The 20,175-nt window shown below is 43.8% G+C and overlaps 1 protein-coding gene across 1 annotated transcript; it reads right to left on the reverse strand.

The window, feature by feature from the left end:
• Window positions 1-15,807: 15,807 nt before the first annotated feature.
• GJA8 (gap junction protein alpha 8) lies at window positions 15,808-18,326 on the reverse strand. The gene has a single exon (XM_022583827.2). It carries the CDS (start codon window positions 17,765-17,767, stop codon window positions 16,403-16,405), a length of 1,365 nt encoding a protein of 454 aa, XP_022439535.1. The 5' UTR covers window positions 17,768-18,326; the 3' UTR covers window positions 15,808-16,402.
• Between the last annotated feature and the right edge of the window lie 1,849 nt (window positions 18,327-20,175).

Consider the following 20,175-nt stretch of genomic DNA (forward strand, 5'->3'; position numbering starts at 1 on the left):
TTATAATGGTCATAGCTAATAAGATGAAGTTAATAATAATTATTATTATATTGAGTTAGACCATTTAAAAAAAATGAGACCATAAATCAGGCATCGTGTTCTAGATGTTACAACTTATACTTGGCTCCACAAACAACTGCATGAAGAGGGAAGAGTGGAAAGGCAGGTTTTAGCAAATATAGCTAACCCAGTAAATTTCTGATGTGATAACAATAAAAGCACACCATCTTTAACAAGGGAGTGATCCATCTCATTGTACTTGATGCCCATCAGACCACACCTGGAGTATTGCATTCTTTTACCACGCGGAGGCAAGTAGATGTATTGGAGAATGCTCAGAGGTGAGTCACCAGATGAGGACAGATGAAAGGAATCGAAGAAAGAAGACTCAGGAACATTGACAGCTGTCTTCATTTGAAAGAATGGATAGACTTGATATGGCCCCAAGAGATATTTGTAGGGCAAAGGACTGGAAGTTAAATGAAGATAGATTTAATTCAAAACAAGGAATAATTCTTTAAGAGTCTGAAGAGTTATTTTAGGAAATAATCTCCCCCACCCCCTCCACCCATGTTGGAATTGCTCACATGTAGACTGAATCACTACTTCATCCATTCAATACTCATTGCGTGAAGGCTTAATGCACTGCTGTAGGGCTTATCCTCTCCCACCAGGACTCTACCTATTCCTTGTAGTCCCTGTAGTCTTGGCCTGAAGCCGGCTCCAGCTGAGGGCAATCACCCAGTGTGGGATTCAAGGCTGCAGTCAATACCGGAAGCACAGCCTTGAGTGGACCTGCATCTTCCACCAGAGTGCTTAGATTACTGCAACCTGAGTAACTGAGACTCAGATTTATTACACACAAGGGAATGTGTCTTTCATTCTTAGACTTGAACTCCACTCATACTAAGCAGCCCAAACTACCTATCAGATGTCCAATCCCCAATCCCGAAGGCGAGGGAGCAGCGGAGGCAGCCCCACTAAGGGAGAGTCTTCAACCAGAGAACTTTGTGTCCCTGGCTACATCTGTCAGGGAAGCAGTAGCATCTGTGTAGGCATATGATGAGTTAGACTGTCATCTATCAAGACTGTGTGATAGTGCAGAATGCTGGGTTAACCTATTAAGGCAAACAGTTTACCTTGGTGGCTTACTGGAGTGCATGGTGGGGATCAGGGTCTCAATGAATCTGGCAGCAGAAAAAGGTATGCAATCTCATTGGCCCCAGGGCTGTGTAAAACTCTGAAAGACACCATTCAGGATTCTCCCTGTTGTTAACAACTGTATCCAGGTCAAGGACAGGCACGGATGACCCAAAGAACCACTGCCCCCTGCTTTTGATGGAATGTCTCCAGAAAACCTTCGCACTAGATTAACGTCCAATTGACTGTCCTTTCAAAGCAGGTGTCTTTCCTGGTGGTGGTGGACTCTGTCACCAAGATGGCTTGTCCTCTTACCCTTACCTCAGTACTGTTCTCCCAGTTCATGCTAGCTGCTGCAGTCCTGTCCAGCGGTGAGATCTGCTTCTGCCTCCATGGACTGTCAAGCCACCTGGGCTCTAACTAAGCCCCCTGGTTGTATCCATTTTCCAAGGATGCTTTCCAAAATAGTTCATGTTCGTAGTTGCTGGCCATTGTTTACCATTCATCTAGGGATTGACAGCCAGACAGCCACATAGATCTACTCTTAAAGAGTCTGCTGACAACATGACCAATCTGTGTCCCTTGGACCAGTGTTTGTTCACATCAATTTTTTGCACTCTTTTTCATAGCAGCTACAGCACCTATCTTCTCACACCGTCCAGCACCATCCACATCCTGACAGCTAACTATATTCCCCTCTTCCTCCAAATTCATACAAAAGACTGAGCCTAGGAGCTGACACAAACACTAGATCCTTGGGAAACATCCTAGCACCTCTTCTCCTGCCCGTGCCAGTGGCCGGATGACTTCTGTTAGGAATTTTCATTTTAAACTTTTTGTTGTGATATAGTAGTAGATTCACATGCAGTTGTACTAAACGTACAAATGGATTTTTGAGATATATGACATGACATCACCAATTCCATGGCATCCTACTCCAGTTGTCTTCTTCCATGTATAGCCATCCTACCATGTAGCTTTCCTTGCTATGTCAGGTTCACTGAGACCTTGAACCCCACTCTATACCCCAGTAATCCACCAAGGTAGGCTGGCCATGAAACCCCAAATATTCAGAGAGGAGACATTTCCTTCCCAGTGGTCCCAAGGACAGCATCTATACTTGGTACCTAAAAAGTGTATAGGTGCAGTTTTCTCAAAGTGTGGTGCTGTAACTGCTTGGGAAGCTTGTTTAAAATGTAGATTCATAGGCCTTAAGGCAGACCTGTGGACTTAGGATTTCTGAGGGTGGCTTCCAGGAATCTGCATTTTTAACAGCTTCCATACACACTGACAGAACTGGAGGACTGGTTGTGAGACTCTGCTTCCCACCTCAAAGCCCTTCTTCAATGGGGAAAGGTCAGCTCTGATTTGCCTGGAGAAAGGGGACTGAGAGCCAGAGTGTTTTTTGTGTGTGTGATTTTTAAAAATTGATTTATTATATTTTTGGCTGTGTTGGGTCTTCGTTGCTGCACGCGGACTTTCTCTAGTTGTGGTGAGTGGGGGCTACTCTTCGTTGCGGTTCGTGGGCTTCTCATTGCGGTGGCTTCTCTTGTTGTGGAGTACGGACTCTAGGCACATGGACTTTAGTAGTTGTGGCACACGGGCTCAGTAGTTGTGGCTCACGGGCTCAGTAGTTGTGGTTCGCGGACTCTAGAGCGCAGGCTCAGTAGCTGTGGCGCACGGGCTTAGTTGCTCCACGGCATGTGGGATCTTCCCGGACCAGGGATTGAACCCGTGTCCCCTGAATTGGCAGGCAGATTCTTAACCACTGAACCACCAGGGAAGCCCCTACTCATTATTATTATAATGAATTTACATTCACAGTTTTCCTTCATTATTACTCTGTTTAAACATATATTTAAAATTTCTGGTTGCCAATTATTCCTGTTGGATTGAAAAGACTGATGATTGTATATCTGCCAAATTTGGAAAGACTCAGAGGCATTATTTAAAATATATAACATTAAACCTTTTCCCATTTATTAAATCTAATTTGGGGATTCCTTATTAATATAATTATAATGCAGAGTTAATTTGATCCATGTAAGTTGTGAATAAAAGGGAAGAATACATAGAGAGGAAATTTAAAATTGAATATATAAATTGGAATTCACGAAAAAAAGTAAAAGATGTGCATGTTTTTCCCATAAGAACTGTTGTGAACTTCTCCACACTTAAATTTGGGTTTCCTGTCCTCTGGGCCTGCGCAGAGCAGAAAGCTTTCCTTATCTCCCCACCACTTCCTGCTCCAGGACTAACTTCTTCTCTGGATGACTAACATCAAGAACGTTCCCCTCATTTTAGAGAAGCCCCCGCCTTTCTCACTGGATTGTGATTTACCATCAGGACTTTGGAAAGACAAGTACCAATGAGCATGATATTTTGTTATATACTTTTTCCACTTAGAAATATATCATGAACATATTTTCTCATGCCAAAGATTTTACATTTTTCATTGATTCAATAACATTCCAATCATCTGATTATGCCATGATTTATTTAACCAGTATGCTTTTTTTTGTTTTTGTTTGTATCTTATGTTTTGTTTGTATCTTATGTATCTTATGTTATGTATCTTATCTGTAATAAGATAATAACGTGGTGAAGAATTTGGCCCACAAGAAACACTTACCCAAGCCCTCAAGTTTCTCTGGGCAAGGGGCAGTCACCATGTCTATGGCTCAGCAGATCTGGGGCCACACACATTAGCTCCTCCAAGGTTGGCTCCTGTGGTAGCCTGAGGTGGGCCTGCAAACTTCTGAAGATTAGTAAGTGGCTAATGACTAGTAAGATGTCAGGCTTCCCTCCAAGCAAGTGTTTCCCAGAAAAATTTCAGAGGTTTTCCTTGAACCCTTATTTGGAGGGGACGGGAGGGAAACATTGCAGCACTTTATTTATTTATTTATTTATTTATTTATTTATTTATTTATTTTTTTGTGGTACGCGGGCCTCTCACTGTTGTGGCCTCTCCCGTTGCGGAGCACAGGCTCCGGACGCGCAGGCTCAGCAGCCATGGCTCACGGGCCCAGCCGCTCCGCGGCATGTGGAATCCTCCCGGACCGGGGCACGAACCCGTGTCCCCTGAATTGGAAGGCGGACTCTCAACCACTGCGCCACCAGGGAAGCCCGCAGCACTTTATTTTCATCTGAAAATGAATGCCTTCACAATTAAACCTTATCATTCTCTTAAATAATCTGGAGCAGATGGTGGATTAAGTGTTGCAAGACCATTTGAGGGGCCACTTTTTTTTTTAAAATAGCAGTTCTGGAATGTTTTTGCTTTGTTTCACTCTTCAGAACATATAGGCACTGAGCATTCATTGTCCTTGGTTTTGCAGCCTTGGCTGAAACTCTAAGGCATAGGAAATATTCCATTTAACATTCTGTTACATATCCACTAAGTCGGACTTGTAAATTATATTCAGGTCCTCTATATTTTTGTGTTCTATTTATTTGTCAAGAACTGAAGGAGGCGTGTTAAAGTCTCTAACTACTACTATTTTTCTGTCTATATCTCCTTGTATTTCTGAGGGCTTCTTATAGATGCCATATTTTACAGTGCAAAATGATCCATACTATGTCTTTGTTCCATGTTATATTTTATATCAATACAAATAAATATTTGGTTTGGTTTAATGATTCTGCCTTCTTGTTTTGTGTGTCTGTTGTTAATTTTTCTTTTTTCTGTTCTCTCTTTTTTTCTGTATGGACTATGTGTTCCTTAATTTTTTCCCCTGGTACTTTGGAAGGCATACATTTTGTTTTAAAATAACACACACAACCCTATATTTTTCTAACTGCTAAAATAGAGAATAAAATAATATCTTTGTAAGTAAAAAATATCAGGGTACTCTACTTCCTCATATTTCTCCTTCTCCCTTACTCCTTCCACCTCACACAGTTCCCAAGTTTATGTTGGTATAACCTGGGATTTTAAGCCTTACTATTAAAAAATTACTATGTGTTAAGAATTATTTATGACATTTGTATTCTGTTTTGTAACTATTCTTACTACAGTTACATTTAATTCATTTTATGTTTAATGTCTTCAGTATTCATCACCAGCCTCTTTCATACTTGGCCTTCTTAAATTCTTTTTAAAAATTCTTTCTCTTTTGGCTTGAGTGAATCATGAGATAAATTTTTCTTTAAAGAAGGGTTTGCAGGAATTTTAAGTTTTGGCATAATTGAGAATGCCTTTCAATTGCCTTTACTCATGAATGCCATTTGGCTTGTTGTGGGGTTCCTGGCTTAAACTTTTCATCCTCAATATTTTACAGATGTTCTTTTCTGAAATTTAATATGTTATGGAGAAAAATGAAGCCAGCTTGATATTTTCTTCCTTTTTAGCTAACTTAATAAATATCCTGTTAATCAAAGTTGGCTCCAGAGGGACTAACTCCACATTGGGAGGGATGAGATGGCTACAGTTGAGAGCCAAGAGTTTTGCTTTCTTGTCCTCACCCTAGCTTCTCTTTTCCTTTAGAGCTATCACTAAATATATCACTATCATGGCCAACAGTGGTCTCTGAGAGAGAGGGGAGATTTCTCCTTCTTATCCCTCTAGACCAAGTGTACAAACCCTTCTCTCAAATCTCTGTATCCCAGTTGAGTCTAAGGTGTATCATTTAATAATAACACTATACTAAATGACAGTAATTAATCACATAGAAATAATATTTATGATAATGATAATAGCTAATACTTACCAAGTGCTTACTATGAGCCAGGTAAGGTTCTATGATCTTGACAAGTACTAAATCACTAACTCCCTAATTTAGTCCCTGACTTGCTTCTATATGGCACATGCCATTGTTCCTTTATCTGTTGGAAGCATACTGAGCACATTGGAACTCTTTGGATTCCAGGCTTAAGAGAATGAGGGTCAGGCAGAGAAAGGAATTCCCTCTTCTTCCTATTTAAGGCTCACCTTCCAAGTCCTCTTTTCTCAACCAAGATCTTTCCCTTTCCAGGATTATACATTGAAATATATATTTTCTTCACAGGAAGCCTCAAGTCCTATTGACAAGGTGTGATCCTACTCTATGTTCACAACTGGGCAAGAATGTGAAAACCTAACTGCTCATTAGCAGTACACAAACCACAGCAGGAGTTGTTTCTTATATTTCTAAAATTGTAGAATTATCTCTTTATACTTTCAAATCACAATTTATCTAGTTTTTTTTTCTGGGTACATGGTGAATTCCTTCCAATTTGTGGTTTCAGGTCTTTTATCAGCTCAAGGAAGTTTCCTCCCATTATGTCTTTGATGATTGTGGTTCTCGTGTCCTGACTCTCCTTCAGGAGAACCAATACCTATGTATTGGATTTCTATTGCCTTCTCTCCATATCGTTTATCTCTTCTCTGATAACTTTCATCTCTTTGTTCTTCCCCTTGGCACTCTGGGAGAATTTCTGATGTTGACACTTTACAAAACTGATTTGGCTTTATGTGCTGTTAATTCTGCTCTTTATTCTTCTTAAATTCTGCCATGACATTGTTTGCTAACTCTGCCAGCTCCTTTTCCAATTCAGTTTGTTATCTTATTATCTTGTGTTTCATCTCTTGTTTTATAGAGCCCAGGTTTTCTTTACATCTTTTTGAGAGCATAAAATAGATTTCAAGATTATTTTTGTTTTCTTAAGTAAATATCTTTTGAAATTATTCTATTCTTTTACTCTTGGTGACCGCTGTTTTCTTCTCATGTCTCCTATACCTTTCATAGATTCTAGGTTGTTAGCTGTCTCTTTGTTGTTGTTTTCCTTGTCTGTTACTCATCTGTAAAGATGAGAGTCTCATCTGTCCGGGTCTATGTATAGGACCTAACTAGACACAGTAATTAGGTCAACAGGATTTTTTACAAGTCAAGAAATGTCTTTGACTACTGGATAAGTATATAAAAAATATTTAAAGGGAGGACAAATAGTCTGTAATTCATGAAAGATAGAGTTGGCCTGGAAATTATTGCTTCATTATGATACAATCATGAAAAAAGAAGTTGGAGAAAGTTGAGGTTCTGGTCTGAGAGACATTAGAGATGTCCCTATTTGTTGTAATGTCATAAGAATGTCCCTTGTCATAATGTCTGCCTTAAAGATGTAATTGGGGGCTTTTTGGTTGTTGTTGTTACAATATATTCTGCTGGTTTAGCTCACTTGTGTTTATTTGATCTCATCCATTTTCTGCTGGTTTTATTAGCCTAACTCAATTCCAGAGGTGCCTTGTTCTTTCTTCCATCTACAGGTCTAGCCAGTGTGGAGATGACAACTGTAGCAAATAAGAAAGATAGAAAAATGCATTTGGAAAACTTAGATGAATTAGAAAAGCTGAACAGTTTTCAGGAAAGCTGAATGTTAGAGAAGAACAGAAGCTGGAGGGGGAAGAAAAAGAACTCAAAACTCTGTCCTGGCCAAAAACATTATCCTTGGCTGAGGACTTCCCTGATGGTGGCAATTGTACTGTGGTCTGGGATTTGCATTATAGTTATCATTTATGATTCTGATCCTGCCTATTTCCAAGAAGCATTTGGAGACGATTACAATACATATCATATGTACAAGGAAATCATTAAAACAGAGAAAAAGGAGCGAAAATTGGCATCTTTATCTCAAATCTTGCTCCTCTCTAGTTTATTCTCTGTACAGTAATTGGAGCAGTCTGAGGGAAAGTGACTAATAAAATGCAGTGAAACTGATGGTATGTGACTTCCAAGCTTAGGTCATAAAAGGCATTGAAGCATTTGCCTTGATCTCCTGATTCAGTCGCTCTGGGGGAAACCAGACACCAGGTCATGAGGACACTCAAGCAGACCCATGGAGAGGCCCAAGTAGAGAGATACCAACTTGCCAGCACCAACCTTCTGGTCAAGTAACCACGTGAGTGTGTGGATCCTACCACCTCAGTCAAGCCTCGGACGACTGCAGGCCCTGTCAAAATCTGACTGTAACCTCATGAGAGACCCCAAGCTGCTCCAGAATTCCTAACCCTCAGAAACTACGAGAGATAATACACGCTTACTGTTGTTTCAAGCCATTAAGTTTTGGAGTGATATGTTACCAAGCAATAGATAACTAATACACAAATCATCACAGGCGACATTTGTACTAAATATTTGCATGGTATAGCCTGAGGCTCTATCCTTGTAACCTTTGATTTTCATTTCTTCACCACTCACTGTTCAACTGTTAAGCCAAAGCCACATAGTTTAGGTTTTTGTTATAGCCACACCTAACCTCAATTTCTGTAAACAGATGAGATAATGCTAGATCCTGTAACAGATAAATCTTGAGAGCTCAGAAGATTAATACAATAAAAGTTTATTTTATGTTTCATGTAAAGTCCAAAAGTGCAATTAGTGGGAATTGGTAGGGGTATCGGTGGGAGGGGGGGCTGGTCCTCTAGTCTACAGTCATTCAAAGGCTCTGACTGCCATCGTCAACATATGGCTTCCAAGGCTTCTCTGGGAGATGACATCCAGCAACTCATGTGAAAATTTCCCTGCCTTCCTTTATTTATGATAAAGCAAGCCTGCCTGCCTTCAGCCTGGAACTCTTGGGACCTTCACGGAAGCTCTTCCTCAGATATATTGCTATGAAGTGTCAGCCTGCTCTGGTGCTGGGGAGTGCTTAGCCAATTATCTCCTTCCTGCCCTGGGAGATGTCTGAGTAGTGTTCATTCATTCACCAAACATTGCTATGTTCTAGGCACCGTGCTAAGTACCAAATATTCAGAGATATATAGTATGAAATCTCTTTTTGAAATCACTTTTTTTTTTTTGCGGTACGCGGGCCTCTCACTGTCGCGGCCTCTCCCGTTGCGGAGCACAGGCTCCGGACGCGCAGGCTCAGCGGCCATGGCTCACGGGCCCAGCCGCTCCGCGGCATGTGGGATCCTCCCGGACCGGGGCATAAACCCGTGCCCCCTGCATCGGCAGGCGGACTCTCAACCACTGCGCCACCAGGGAAGCCCTGAAATCACTTTTGATAAGTGCTATGATAGAAGGGTACACAAATACTGAGAGATCACAAAGGAGGGAGCAACTCACTTTGTATAAGGAAGTTTGTGAAATTTCATAAAGAAGACAACTGAGCTGAATCTTGAAGGATGAGAAAGAGCTGATTACAGAAAAAAGGCAGGACAGGGCAGAGTCCTGAAATACCATGGAATTTCTTCATCACTAAGTGCCAGGCTTGTCCATATTTGGGGACCAGCCAATGTTTTTGTAAGGCTGGGACACATGCATATGTGGATGGATGTGGGAGACGAGGCTAGAAAGGTGGTGTACCTACCAGTCAGAGGCTTGTAATTAATAGAGACAATTTTGGCAATATTAAATTTAAAAAAAAAAAAAGGAACTCTGGGCTGGCTTAGAGAACTGAAGGAAGGCCGATGAACCATGATCTGAAAAAAGAAGAACTAAGCATCTCCCAGAAATCTAGGTAAGCAGGAACTAATTGTGAGTCTCTTTAAGGGCTTCTGTCAAGACAAATGAATCTCAACCAAGTTTCGGTCCCTCGGTTACTCCACTCAAGATTCACATTCCAGGGAGTGAGTGTATGGTTGGCCCATTTGAGTTAAAAATAAAAAACAAAAAATAAAAACAAACAACAAGACCTGACTCTTGACCACGGGAAGTCAGGGTAAACATTACTAAGAGTCCCACCAAGACTATATCCAAATGAGGAAGAGTATTTCCCAATAGAAGATGTTATTATAGAGGAAGGGAGAATAGATTCTGGGCAATTAAAAATAGACATCCTCTCTAGGTGGGTTTCAATCAGTTATAAGGCTTTGTAAGTCATGTTAAGGAATTTAGAATTTCGGGGTAAGCAATTGAGTCATTGAAGGATTTTAAGCAGAGAAGTGACATGATAAATCTCAGGCAGAATCTAATCTCAGGCTAATTTTATTTTATCTATTTTTATCTGTAATGAATAACTTTAACTCTTTCTACAGTTCTCAGTGACACGGAAGAGAACAAATCCTATTATTTTGTCCCTTCCCAAAGCACCAAAGAAGTATACTTCGATTTTTCCTGAGATTTGTGTAGAGAAAGAGAGGGGACAAACTGACCAAACCTCAATTGATAAGGAGAGTTTCATGTTCTTTCTAAATCAGATTCTCCTCCATTCCACCCAGCTGTGTGCTGGAGCTGGCTTGTACTGGCTCGTAAGAGCCATTTGCTAAATTTCTTGGAATTTTGTGAGGCAGTTTTAAGTGTACAGTCATTATTAACAATTAAACTACGTAAACTTAAAAATGAAACAAAGGTAATGCACAGAGTTCAATCACTTCTTAATTATTTTACTATTATCTATGCTCTTGAGGTTATTTATGTCTATTGTATGGTGGAAATATTTATAATTTTATGCTACTGTACATCTCTTCTCATCTCTGTGTCTAGTGACATTATGTTGGTGGGTTGAAATTGGTGATGGTGGGAGAATTTACAGCAAGGAAATTGGCAAACACTACAAACCAGGGCCTCTTTACCCTGGAAAGATCTGGTTGTTACACGTTTACCAGCATATCACTGCCCCTCCCGGTCCCCCAGTGCTCTTGTCCCTCAACCCCTTAATTTCAAAGGAAGAACACCAGAAACTGCTCTTCACAGGGTAGCATGGCTGACAGGTCAAAAGAAAAAACAAAGATGGTGAAAAGTCAAGTTAGTTTTATTGTTTTGTAACAGTCTAACATGTAACTATTAGCTCTGACATAAAGATGTGGAAGGTTGGAGAATTCAGGACACAATCCCAATAATGCCTTTGCCAGAGATTTTCCCCAAGAAGTTTGTTGTGAACATATTTCTTAGTTGAGTCTTTACTAATCCTGTTTCATAGATGGAAAATTTGCAGAAAAAGGCAGTGACGCCATCTACTTTTCCCTCCAGGAGACTTTATGAATTCTTCCATAATATACTTTGTCTGCCTGGGAGAACTTCCAGAATGCGTGGGGCTGGAGGCTACAGTATATCCCATTGCTACCTCGTTGGCTGCAGTGGAGTACCACTCTCTCCTGGCTTTGGGAGCAGCAATGTCTAGGGCAGTGGAGATGACTTGTCTTTCATAAAAATCTTTCCTCTTATTTAACTGCTGAACCTAGACTTTTATTTCCTTTCTCTCCTTCCTCCCCAAATTACATATTTAGTTGTAATATGATAATTACAAGAAGGAAAACTCTCCGTGCCTATTTCACTATCACTTTTAGGTACACACCTACTTTGCTTTACAGATTGTATTTATGTTTTTGTTTTTTTTTTTTGCGGTACGCGGGCCTCTCACTGTTGTGGCCTCTCCCGTTGCGGAGCACAGGCTCCGGACGCGCAGGCTCAGCGGCCATGGCTCACGGGCCCAGCCGCTCCGCGGCATGTGGGATCCTCCCGGACCGGGGCATAAACCCGTGCCCCCTGCATCGGCAGGCGGACTCCCAACCACTGCGCCACCAGGGAAGCCCCTGTATTTATGTTTAAGAGTAGTTTCCAACCAACCAGGCAAACGTTTTTCATCCACACTTTGCTACCTTGGGCTGTGTGATCATTTGCGCACAATATGCGTAGAGGGGTGACTCTGGGTTAGAGGAAGGAGACAGGAGGAGGTGTGGGGGATGGGGGCGCTGTGTAGTTGGTATGCTCATTCCTACCTGGCATGCCCCAGTGACCCTCCTCAGAAACTCAGGAAGAGCAGTTGTTTACACCCGTCTCGCCCCGGGCCTTCCCCATGCCTTGGACTAAAGAGCTGCTGTATGTGGCCCCTTCAGCCTCCGTGAACTCCCTTCTGCCCTGAATCAGAGACTGTCTCAGGGACTGGTGCATCTCTGTACACGAGCCCTAGTAAGCTGAGTCCCTGCAGCACCACTTTCAGCAATGAATTTCTTGCATGATTAAGGATGTTCTTTTTTTGCACTATAATTCTCAGGAATTTAAAACGACAGAAGAATTGACCTCCCCCCACCACTCCCATTTTCTTCCTTCACTCTACTCACTGGCTCACTTTTAATCAGTCTCTTAGTTAACAATCTGTACAGTTTATGAAAGTGGTGGCTGTTATTGCTTCAGTATACATTTTACAAAAAGGACTTAACAACAGATTTGGATAACACCTTCTTCCCTTTCCTTTTATTTCCAAATGAGTGAGTTAAAAAAAAAATCGCTTATTTCTTCTAGCATGCTCCTAGTGTTTCTTTTTTCTTTCTTTTCTTTTTTTTTTTTTTTTGCCAGTACGCAGGCCTCTCACTGTTGTGGCCTCTCCCGTTGTGGAGCACAGGCTCAGCGGCCATGGCTCACGGGCCCAGCCGCTCCGCGGCATGCGGGATCTTCCCGGACCGGGGCACGAACCCATGTCTCCTGCATCGGCAGGCGGACTCTCAACAACTGCGCCACCAGGGAAGCCCCTCCTAGTGTTTCTTGCATATCAATTCACTTGATCTATCTTGTGGAGGAGGGGCAGAAATTATTACCCACAATTAACCTAAGAAGAATTATCATATCAAGCAGGTAAATGACATCTTGGGGTTCCCAGAGTCAGAGAGGTGCAGTCCACACTTCTGATTTGAACGTCAGTGTTCTTTGTGGGAAAATCTGATCCCCAGGTTGCACTGATCTTCAGGAATATTTGTCCAATTCTGTGTTGCATGCTTCCTCTGGGTGCCAAGTAACAAAGTCATGATGAAAAGCAGATAGGCCTTTCTATGATGCCCCAAATATGAGGCCTAGGGAATTACAGAGCCAAGTTTGAAACTTTCTAACTGAACTTGAGTAACTCTATCCCTCCTGGTCATAGATCTCCCCTGATGGAGGTCTTATAACTGCTATTAGGCAATTAGCCGTCTTATTCTGGAGAGAGCTGTGCTTTTGATGTCATGCTGTCCAGTGCTTTTTTTTAATTGGCAGATCCACATACTGTAAAGGTTTAATCTAACAGGGGAAGGACCAGGATTAGGATTTAAAGCTTGGCCTTCATGGAGCCCAGGGGCGATTACCATCTTGAGTCAGTCATAATTATTTGCCTCAGAAGAGATACTGAGGGATCCAGCTGTACCGGGTAAGGTCCTCCACAGACACACCACTGCCTGTGAATGGAGCCTGGCAGCAGCTGTGTGGCAGCTTAAGGTGAGGCATGAGGCGACATTTTCCATGGCTAGAAAGTAAATCGCCCATCTGTCCCCAGCCATTTTTCAAGGTCAAATAGGTTCCTACCAAACATATGGTGTCAAGATTCTGTTTTGAGCCTTCTCTGAGAAAACGGATCTCCTGAGTGTCTATTCCACACTGAAAAACTCTCACCAGATAACTGCAAGGCAAGTTGGGAGAGTCAGAAGCTTCCCACCTGTCCTTCTTCCCAGTCTCCCTGCTGCTGGAGGAATCTCTCAGACACCACTCAACAGGCTCTAGACTTGGCAGCTAACTTATTAATCCTTCTGATACCCCTGGAGGTACGTTGGTGGTAAATGCCACCTCTAGTTTGTGGACAGAAAACTGAGGTACAGAGAGGTTAAGAGATGACACAGCTACCAAATGGCAGAAATAGAAAAAAAAAGTCCTGGTCCTTTGATGCCTGTGTCTGTTTCTTCCAAAATAAGCTTCCTCGTTTGTTGGGAAGACTGAGAGGGAAAATGGCAACTTCCCCGCTGGTGGGGTAGGTACAGACACTGAAGCAGGCTGCTGCTTCATTCAAGGAAACACACACACTTAGGCCCCAGCAAGACAAGGAGACAAGCAGCCTTCACCTACACCTCTACAGCTGGTTCCAAAGAGCACCAGCAGTTTTCACTTGGAATAAGACATAGTTTTTTCTTTTCTCTTTTGGATTAAGTCCTAGTTGATATAGACACTTTATTCTGGTAATGATCAAGCTATTTTCAGGCTCTGAGTTTACATCTTCTCAAAATGGGTCTTCAGTAGCAAAACTGTAGGAGCAATAGTGCAGCCATTAGGGAGAGTGCAATGATGTCTGGTTCTCAGGCCTGGGATTTTGTTACTTCTGTCATTATACTGAAGAAAGTCTGTCTGGAATAGTGTTGATTGCCAGGGGAAGGAAGAGTCAAGTAGTAGCCAGAAAGTCACCTGTCTACAAGACAAATATACCTCTCTATTCAACTGTCCATTGCCTGATACATTCCTTCACTGAAAGTTTGTCACTTTGGATTAACCTAGGTAAAATACATTTTAGGCTTTCCCTTTTAAAATGTAAAATTTCCCTGGATTAATTACAAAAAAAAACACACCTTAGAATGAATTTCATTTTTAGACCATTTTGCTTTAGAATGGAGCACCAAGGAATGGGAATACTGTCACAGGGGAGGAATAGTTTTGGAGGAGGCTTTGCTCTAGAAAAGCATATCTAAAATGAATATCTTAAAAGGAAGGTGGTAAACAGAGGGCAGCACAAGGGATTTGCATTCTTTGGGATGGTGCTGGTTGGGGGTAAGATAGAATGAAGGCAGTTTTTTCTGTGTACCCTGGTGGTCTCCTGTCCAGATCCCAATTGTATTTTCTATCCCTCCTATCTTAGCCTTGGCACTGCAGCCCATGAAGCATAGCTTTGTTTTAGATGGACCAGCTTGGATATCAATTTCTCCCTCTGCTCTGGGAACTGATTGGCTCTAGGTAAAATTGCTCCCTGTGTGAAATATGTACTTATACCTGAGGATTTTCCCTGACTGGACTCTATGTTTGAAGAGAGTTGGTTGGGGGGATAAAGGGTAGGAGACCTTCAAGATCCCTGTTGTTCCCTTGTTAAGCCTTTATGTCCCTTCCGGGGATAAAGTCTGGCCTGGGGCTAGACTTTGAGACCCTTGCTGTTTGTGTTCCCAATTTGTAAGAGGCTCTTTCTAGTGCCGCTCTGATGGCCCTTTTTGCACATGTCTTTTGCCTGAGAAAGGCCTGAGGGTTAATCTCCTCAAGACAGGCCAGTAGGCAGGTATCCTCTGGCTCAGAGCTGGGCTTGCTCCCAGCCCCTGATGAAAGGAGGTGTAGATTTCAGGCTGAGCACTGATGTTGGAAGAGGACAGGAAAGAAAAGGACCTCCTTTGCTTCAGGGAAGAAAACTGCGACCAGGGTTCAAAGCCTTTTCCGTTCTGGGAGAGGCTATGGGGTTTGTTCTCCTTTTCTGAGAGCACCCAGTGCAGAATTCCCACCAATACAAGGGATGTAATTATATCAGAACCCAGGGGCTACAGTGACCCAAAAGAAAGGCCAGTGAGAACTCTGGACATCTCCTAGACTGATGATTTAAACCAAACACTCCAAAATGGTGAAATGAGGTTCGGAAGCCACAGGAACAAGTTGAGACCCTAAATAATGTGACCAATTCCATAGGAAAGTTGGGCTCACGAGTATAAGCTGAACTTGCAGATTGGTGCCCCACAGGTTAAATTTGGCTTGCACACATTTTCTTTGGCCCACATGGCATATTTAAAATTTAGTTGGCAACATTAAAAATGTGGGAGGGCTTCCCTGGTGGCGCAGTGGTTGAGGGTCCGCCTGCCGACGCAGGGGACACGGGTTCGTGCCCTGGTCCGGGAAGATCCCACATGCCGCGGAGCGGCTGGGCCCATGAGCCATGGCCACTGAGCCTGCGCGTCCAGAGCCTGTGCTCCGCAATGGGAGAGGCCGCAACAGTGAGAGGCCCGCGTACCGCAAAAAAAAAAAAAAAAAAAAAAAAGTGGGAAACTTCACTTAAACGTTTGGATTTCTGGCTTCTCTTGAAAAATCAGATGGCCAGGTAACACTGTCTGGTAATCGCTGCCTGGAAATGAGCAGCAGTTGCCCTCTGCTTCCCAAATTCCACAGCCATAGCTCTCCCATGGCATTAGAACAGGCGCACTTCACCAGTGCGCTTAAGTTCGGGATCCCTGATACATGTCACACGGTGTCTGCTAGGGAAGTGCTGGGGTGAAAAAGTTCAGCGGAGTTTGTGAGCTTGAGACAAGACTGGTGAAAAGCTATGAGACAATCACAATTCTGATTGGAAGGATTTCTATGGGGACATGGGGATGAAAGCAGAATTCCCTGTGGCATAGAGGGGCAGGGCAGTCATGAGACTGGGAACTTTGACGGGACAGTGGGTTCATCTGGATAGCCTTTATATACGGGAAAGGCAGTTTCCTAGTTGTACGGCATGCACGGTTCTACCGCAGTGCCTGTCCAACCAGGATGGGTGTGAGGGGAGGGACAGAAGACTCAAAGCATGTTGGCAACTTTAGGTTTCATCTTGCCATAGGTTAGCTCGGGTGTTTTCTTTTCTTTTTTCCTTTGGCACTGCTTCATACCGTTAGATCGTCTGACCTGGCCCGGCTGCTGGCTTTGCTCAGCCTGCTCAGGGGTCTGGTGTCATCCCCAGGCAGCTCCGGACACAGTGAAGGCGCCTTCTCAGGCGGCAGCCCCTGCTTTGATACCTTCTCAGGCGTCAGCTCTTGTTTCTCAACCTCCTTCCCCACTTCGGGGGTCTCCATTTTCTCCCCCTCCAGCACGGCCAGGGTCTCCTGGCCTTCCGTGCTCACTCTCTCTGCCTCCTGCCTGTTCTCTCCCACCTCTGGTTCTGCTTCCACCTCCGGTTCTGCTCCCGCCTCCGCAGGCTGCCCCTCCCCCTCCCCCTCCCCCTCCCCTTGCCCCTCCCCCTCCTGGGCTCCCACCTGAGCGTAGGAAGGCAGTGTCTCTTGGTAGGCCCTGGACAAGTCCCCTAGGGGCCCGGTGCCCATCTTCTCCTCGAATTGACTGAAAGGCTTGGCAGAAAGTGGGCTGGCCTCCACCATCCCAACCTCAGTAAAAGGGAAATAATGGGACACGATTTTCTCTTCTTCGAGGAGCTGGTAGCCCTTGGCCTTCTGGATGGAGGAGACAGCAATGGAGTGGAGGGACTTCTCAGGAATCTCCCCCAGTGGCTTCTCCACTGGCTTCTTGAAGGCCGATCGGATTCTCTTCAGGCCCAGGTAACTCACCTCCAGAATATTGAGGAGGAGGGACACAGAGGCCATGGCCAGCATGAACAGGATGAAGATGGTTTTCTCGGTGGGCCGTGACACAAAGCAGTCCACCACGTTGGGGCAGGGCCACCTGCTGCAGCGATAGAGAGGCAGGATCCGGAAACCGTACAGGAAGTAGTGGCCCACGATGAAACCCACTTCAAAGAGGGTCTTGAAGATGATGTGGCAGACGTAGGTCCTCAGCACGGTCCCCTCCAGCCGGAACTTGGTGCCTTTGCTGCTGCTGCTGCCCTTCTTGATGCTGCCCTGGTCCGCTGGGACGGGCGACCTCTCGCCGCCGCCGTTGCCCGGCGACTGCTGGCACAGCTCCTCGGCCGCGCGCTCCTTGCGCTTCTCCTCCATGCGGATGTGGTGCACCGCGTGCCCCACGTACACCAGCGACGGCGTGGAGACGAAGATGATCTGCAGGACCCAGAGGCGGATGTGGGAGATGGGGAAGGCCTCGTCGTAGCAGACATTCTCGCAGCCTGGCTGCTGGGTGTTGCACACGAAGTCGGACTGCTCATCCCCCCACACGAGCTCTGCGGCCGTGCCAAGGATGAGGATCCGGAAGATGAAAAGCACCGTGAGCCACACGCGGCCGATGACCGTGGAGTGCTCATTCACCTCCTCCAGGATGTTCCCCAGGAAACTCCAGTCGCCCATGTCTCACCCACCTGGAGGAAGGAGAAGGCAAAGCTGAGCCGCTACAATGCAATCTCGAATCAGCCTCTCTTTGCTAACTCTCAGGGTACCTCTCCTTCCTGAGTGACTGGCAAGGTCAACAGTGTAAACAGCATGTACTGAGTGCTTCCTCTGTGCAGACTAGTATTAGGGAACGAAAGAAGCATAAAAGAATCTGCTTCCACTGGTTTCCTCATCTGTAAAATGGGTTCACTTCACAAGCTGCCTGAAATCGGATAAATGAGGCAGTATCTGTATGAGCCTTGAACTCCACCCCAAAATAAGCGTTCATTGTTGATCATAAATAGAAACCCATGGTTACATGGATTTAAATCAGAACCGTAAGCTGAACTGAGGTTCATGAGTCATAATGCTGAAGAAATATTCTAATCCATTTGTGTCTGGGCCCCCAACAAAATTTTGCTATGTATGAAATTGCCTGTAGTCACCTTACTTTTGACTGCGTTAGGGTATATAATGATTGGATGTTGGAAGTGGAAGGAAACATTTTTTTGAATATCTACTTTATGACAGACCTTTGACATTATATTTTTTCATTCAGTTTGATCCTGCTAGACCGTAATCTTCATGAGGGTATGGACCACACCTGTTTTATTTACTGCTGTATACTCAATGCCTGTCACAGAGCCCAGAACATAATGAGAGCTTGATAAGTGTTTAACTGATTTGATTCCACCACCTGAGAAAACTGAGGCTCAGAGAGGTTAAATAATTTTTCTAAGATCAGACAGCTAAATAGTAGTGGTTCTGTCTGTCTGATCCCAAAGTCTGGGTTCTTTCTGTTGCCCCATTGAGATACATTGCCTGTGATTGGAGCTATACAATTTTGTGACTCCTGTACTCTCTTTTTTTTTTTTTTTTTTTTTAAGGGCAACGTATTAGTTTTTTCCTGCTGTGGTAAGATTACCATAAACCTAGTGGCTTAAAACAATACAAAATGATTTTCTTACAGTTCTGTGGGTTATGTGAGCAACATGTACCTTACTGAGCTAAAATCAAGGTCTCAACAGGACCGTGTTCCTTGTTGGGGGTTCCAGAGGAGATTCAGTTTCTTTGTCTTTTTCAGCTTCTCATGGCTGCCCACGTTCCTTGGCTTGTGGCCCTCTTTCTCCATCGTCAAAGTCAGCAATGTTGCAACTCTCCCACCTTTCTTTCTTTGTGACTCCTGTACTCTTAATTTACGTTTTCTCTTCTCTACGTTGAAATCTGGAAACCTTTCTTAATAGCTTTACAAATTGAGAGCAGTATATATATATTATTATTATTATTACTCTTTGAAACCCAAAGAATGGGAAGAGTGCTTTCGGAAGAAATCATGTTACAGGGTGAGGAAAGTCCTCTAAGACAGTTTTAGTGTCCCACAGAATGAAAAGGGTTTAGGGTCTATAACTGTGGCTATTTTAATAGAGCTAAAATTTGGTCTGTAGGAAAAAAAATACCATTAAACATGCTAGTATATAATGCCCCTAGCAACAGCAATGACTAGTGAACATGGGATTGAACTGACAGGGGTGATGTGTGCAAACTGGGTCATTTGTCCAGTGCAAACCTGTGGGGCAAGCTGGTAATCTCTGAAAGACTGATCAAAACCTCCACCTCAGCTGATGTTCCCCAGGTTGAACTTCTCTAGCGCTGTGACGTTTACTCATCACTGCCCTCAGACCAGGGCATGAGCCCATGCTAGAGATGCTGGTCCAGGCTTCTCCAGCTGTGCCCCACCTTATAGGAACAGAAGTCCGTGGGGCCAGAGGAATACACCCACCACATTTAATGACAGGGATATTTGCTAAACACTTGAATGAGTGATGAGAAGTGGTATCTTAAATTAGGTGGGATTTTCATCTTTAGGAGAGGATAAGCTTCCTTCCAACCTGCAGTTTGGAGCCTGGCCAGACAGAACTTGTTGGCCGATACTGATTGCAGGTGTGAACAATGCCCAAGCTATGCTCTCAGCTGTTTCTTGGTGAAGAGCAGAGAGTGTTGCTCCTCTTGAACCAGAAACTTCTAGTTAGGCAAGGCATCCAACAGCAGCTTCTTTCCTCCTGGGAAGGTGAGAGCAGCTGTGGCATCCCTAGTCATGACTCTGACATTGGGAAGAGTTCCATTTAGGGATGGGGAATTGAGAGTGGGAGAGGGTCCTCTACTCAAAACCAGCCATTCAGAATCCCAGTCACATGTATGTAGTTATACTTCTACCTTTAACACTCCTCAAACTGCAGCTAAATCTAGTATTCGCCCTATTAAAGAGTGGTAGCCATTCCCATTGCCTTCTGGAAAAAGGTGGAAAACACCACAACCAGGTAAACAGCCCAAGCATAAATCCTATTGGTGGAAGAACCAGGAAAATCCAAGGTTTTTTAACCAAAAAG

The sequence above is a fragment of the Delphinapterus leucas genome, chromosome 1 (assembly GCF_059928025.1).
Source record: "Delphinapterus leucas isolate spDelLeu-1000000601 "Yukka" chromosome 1, BTC_Dleu_Yukka2, whole genome shotgun sequence".
NCBI lineage: Eukaryota > Metazoa > Chordata > Mammalia > Artiodactyla > Monodontidae > Delphinapterus > Delphinapterus leucas.

Coding starts and splice junctions, on each gene's coding strand:
- GJA8 (XM_022583827.2), bottom strand. CDS start 17,767: ATGGGCGACTGGAGTTTCCTGGGGAACATCCTGGAGGAGGTGAATGAG.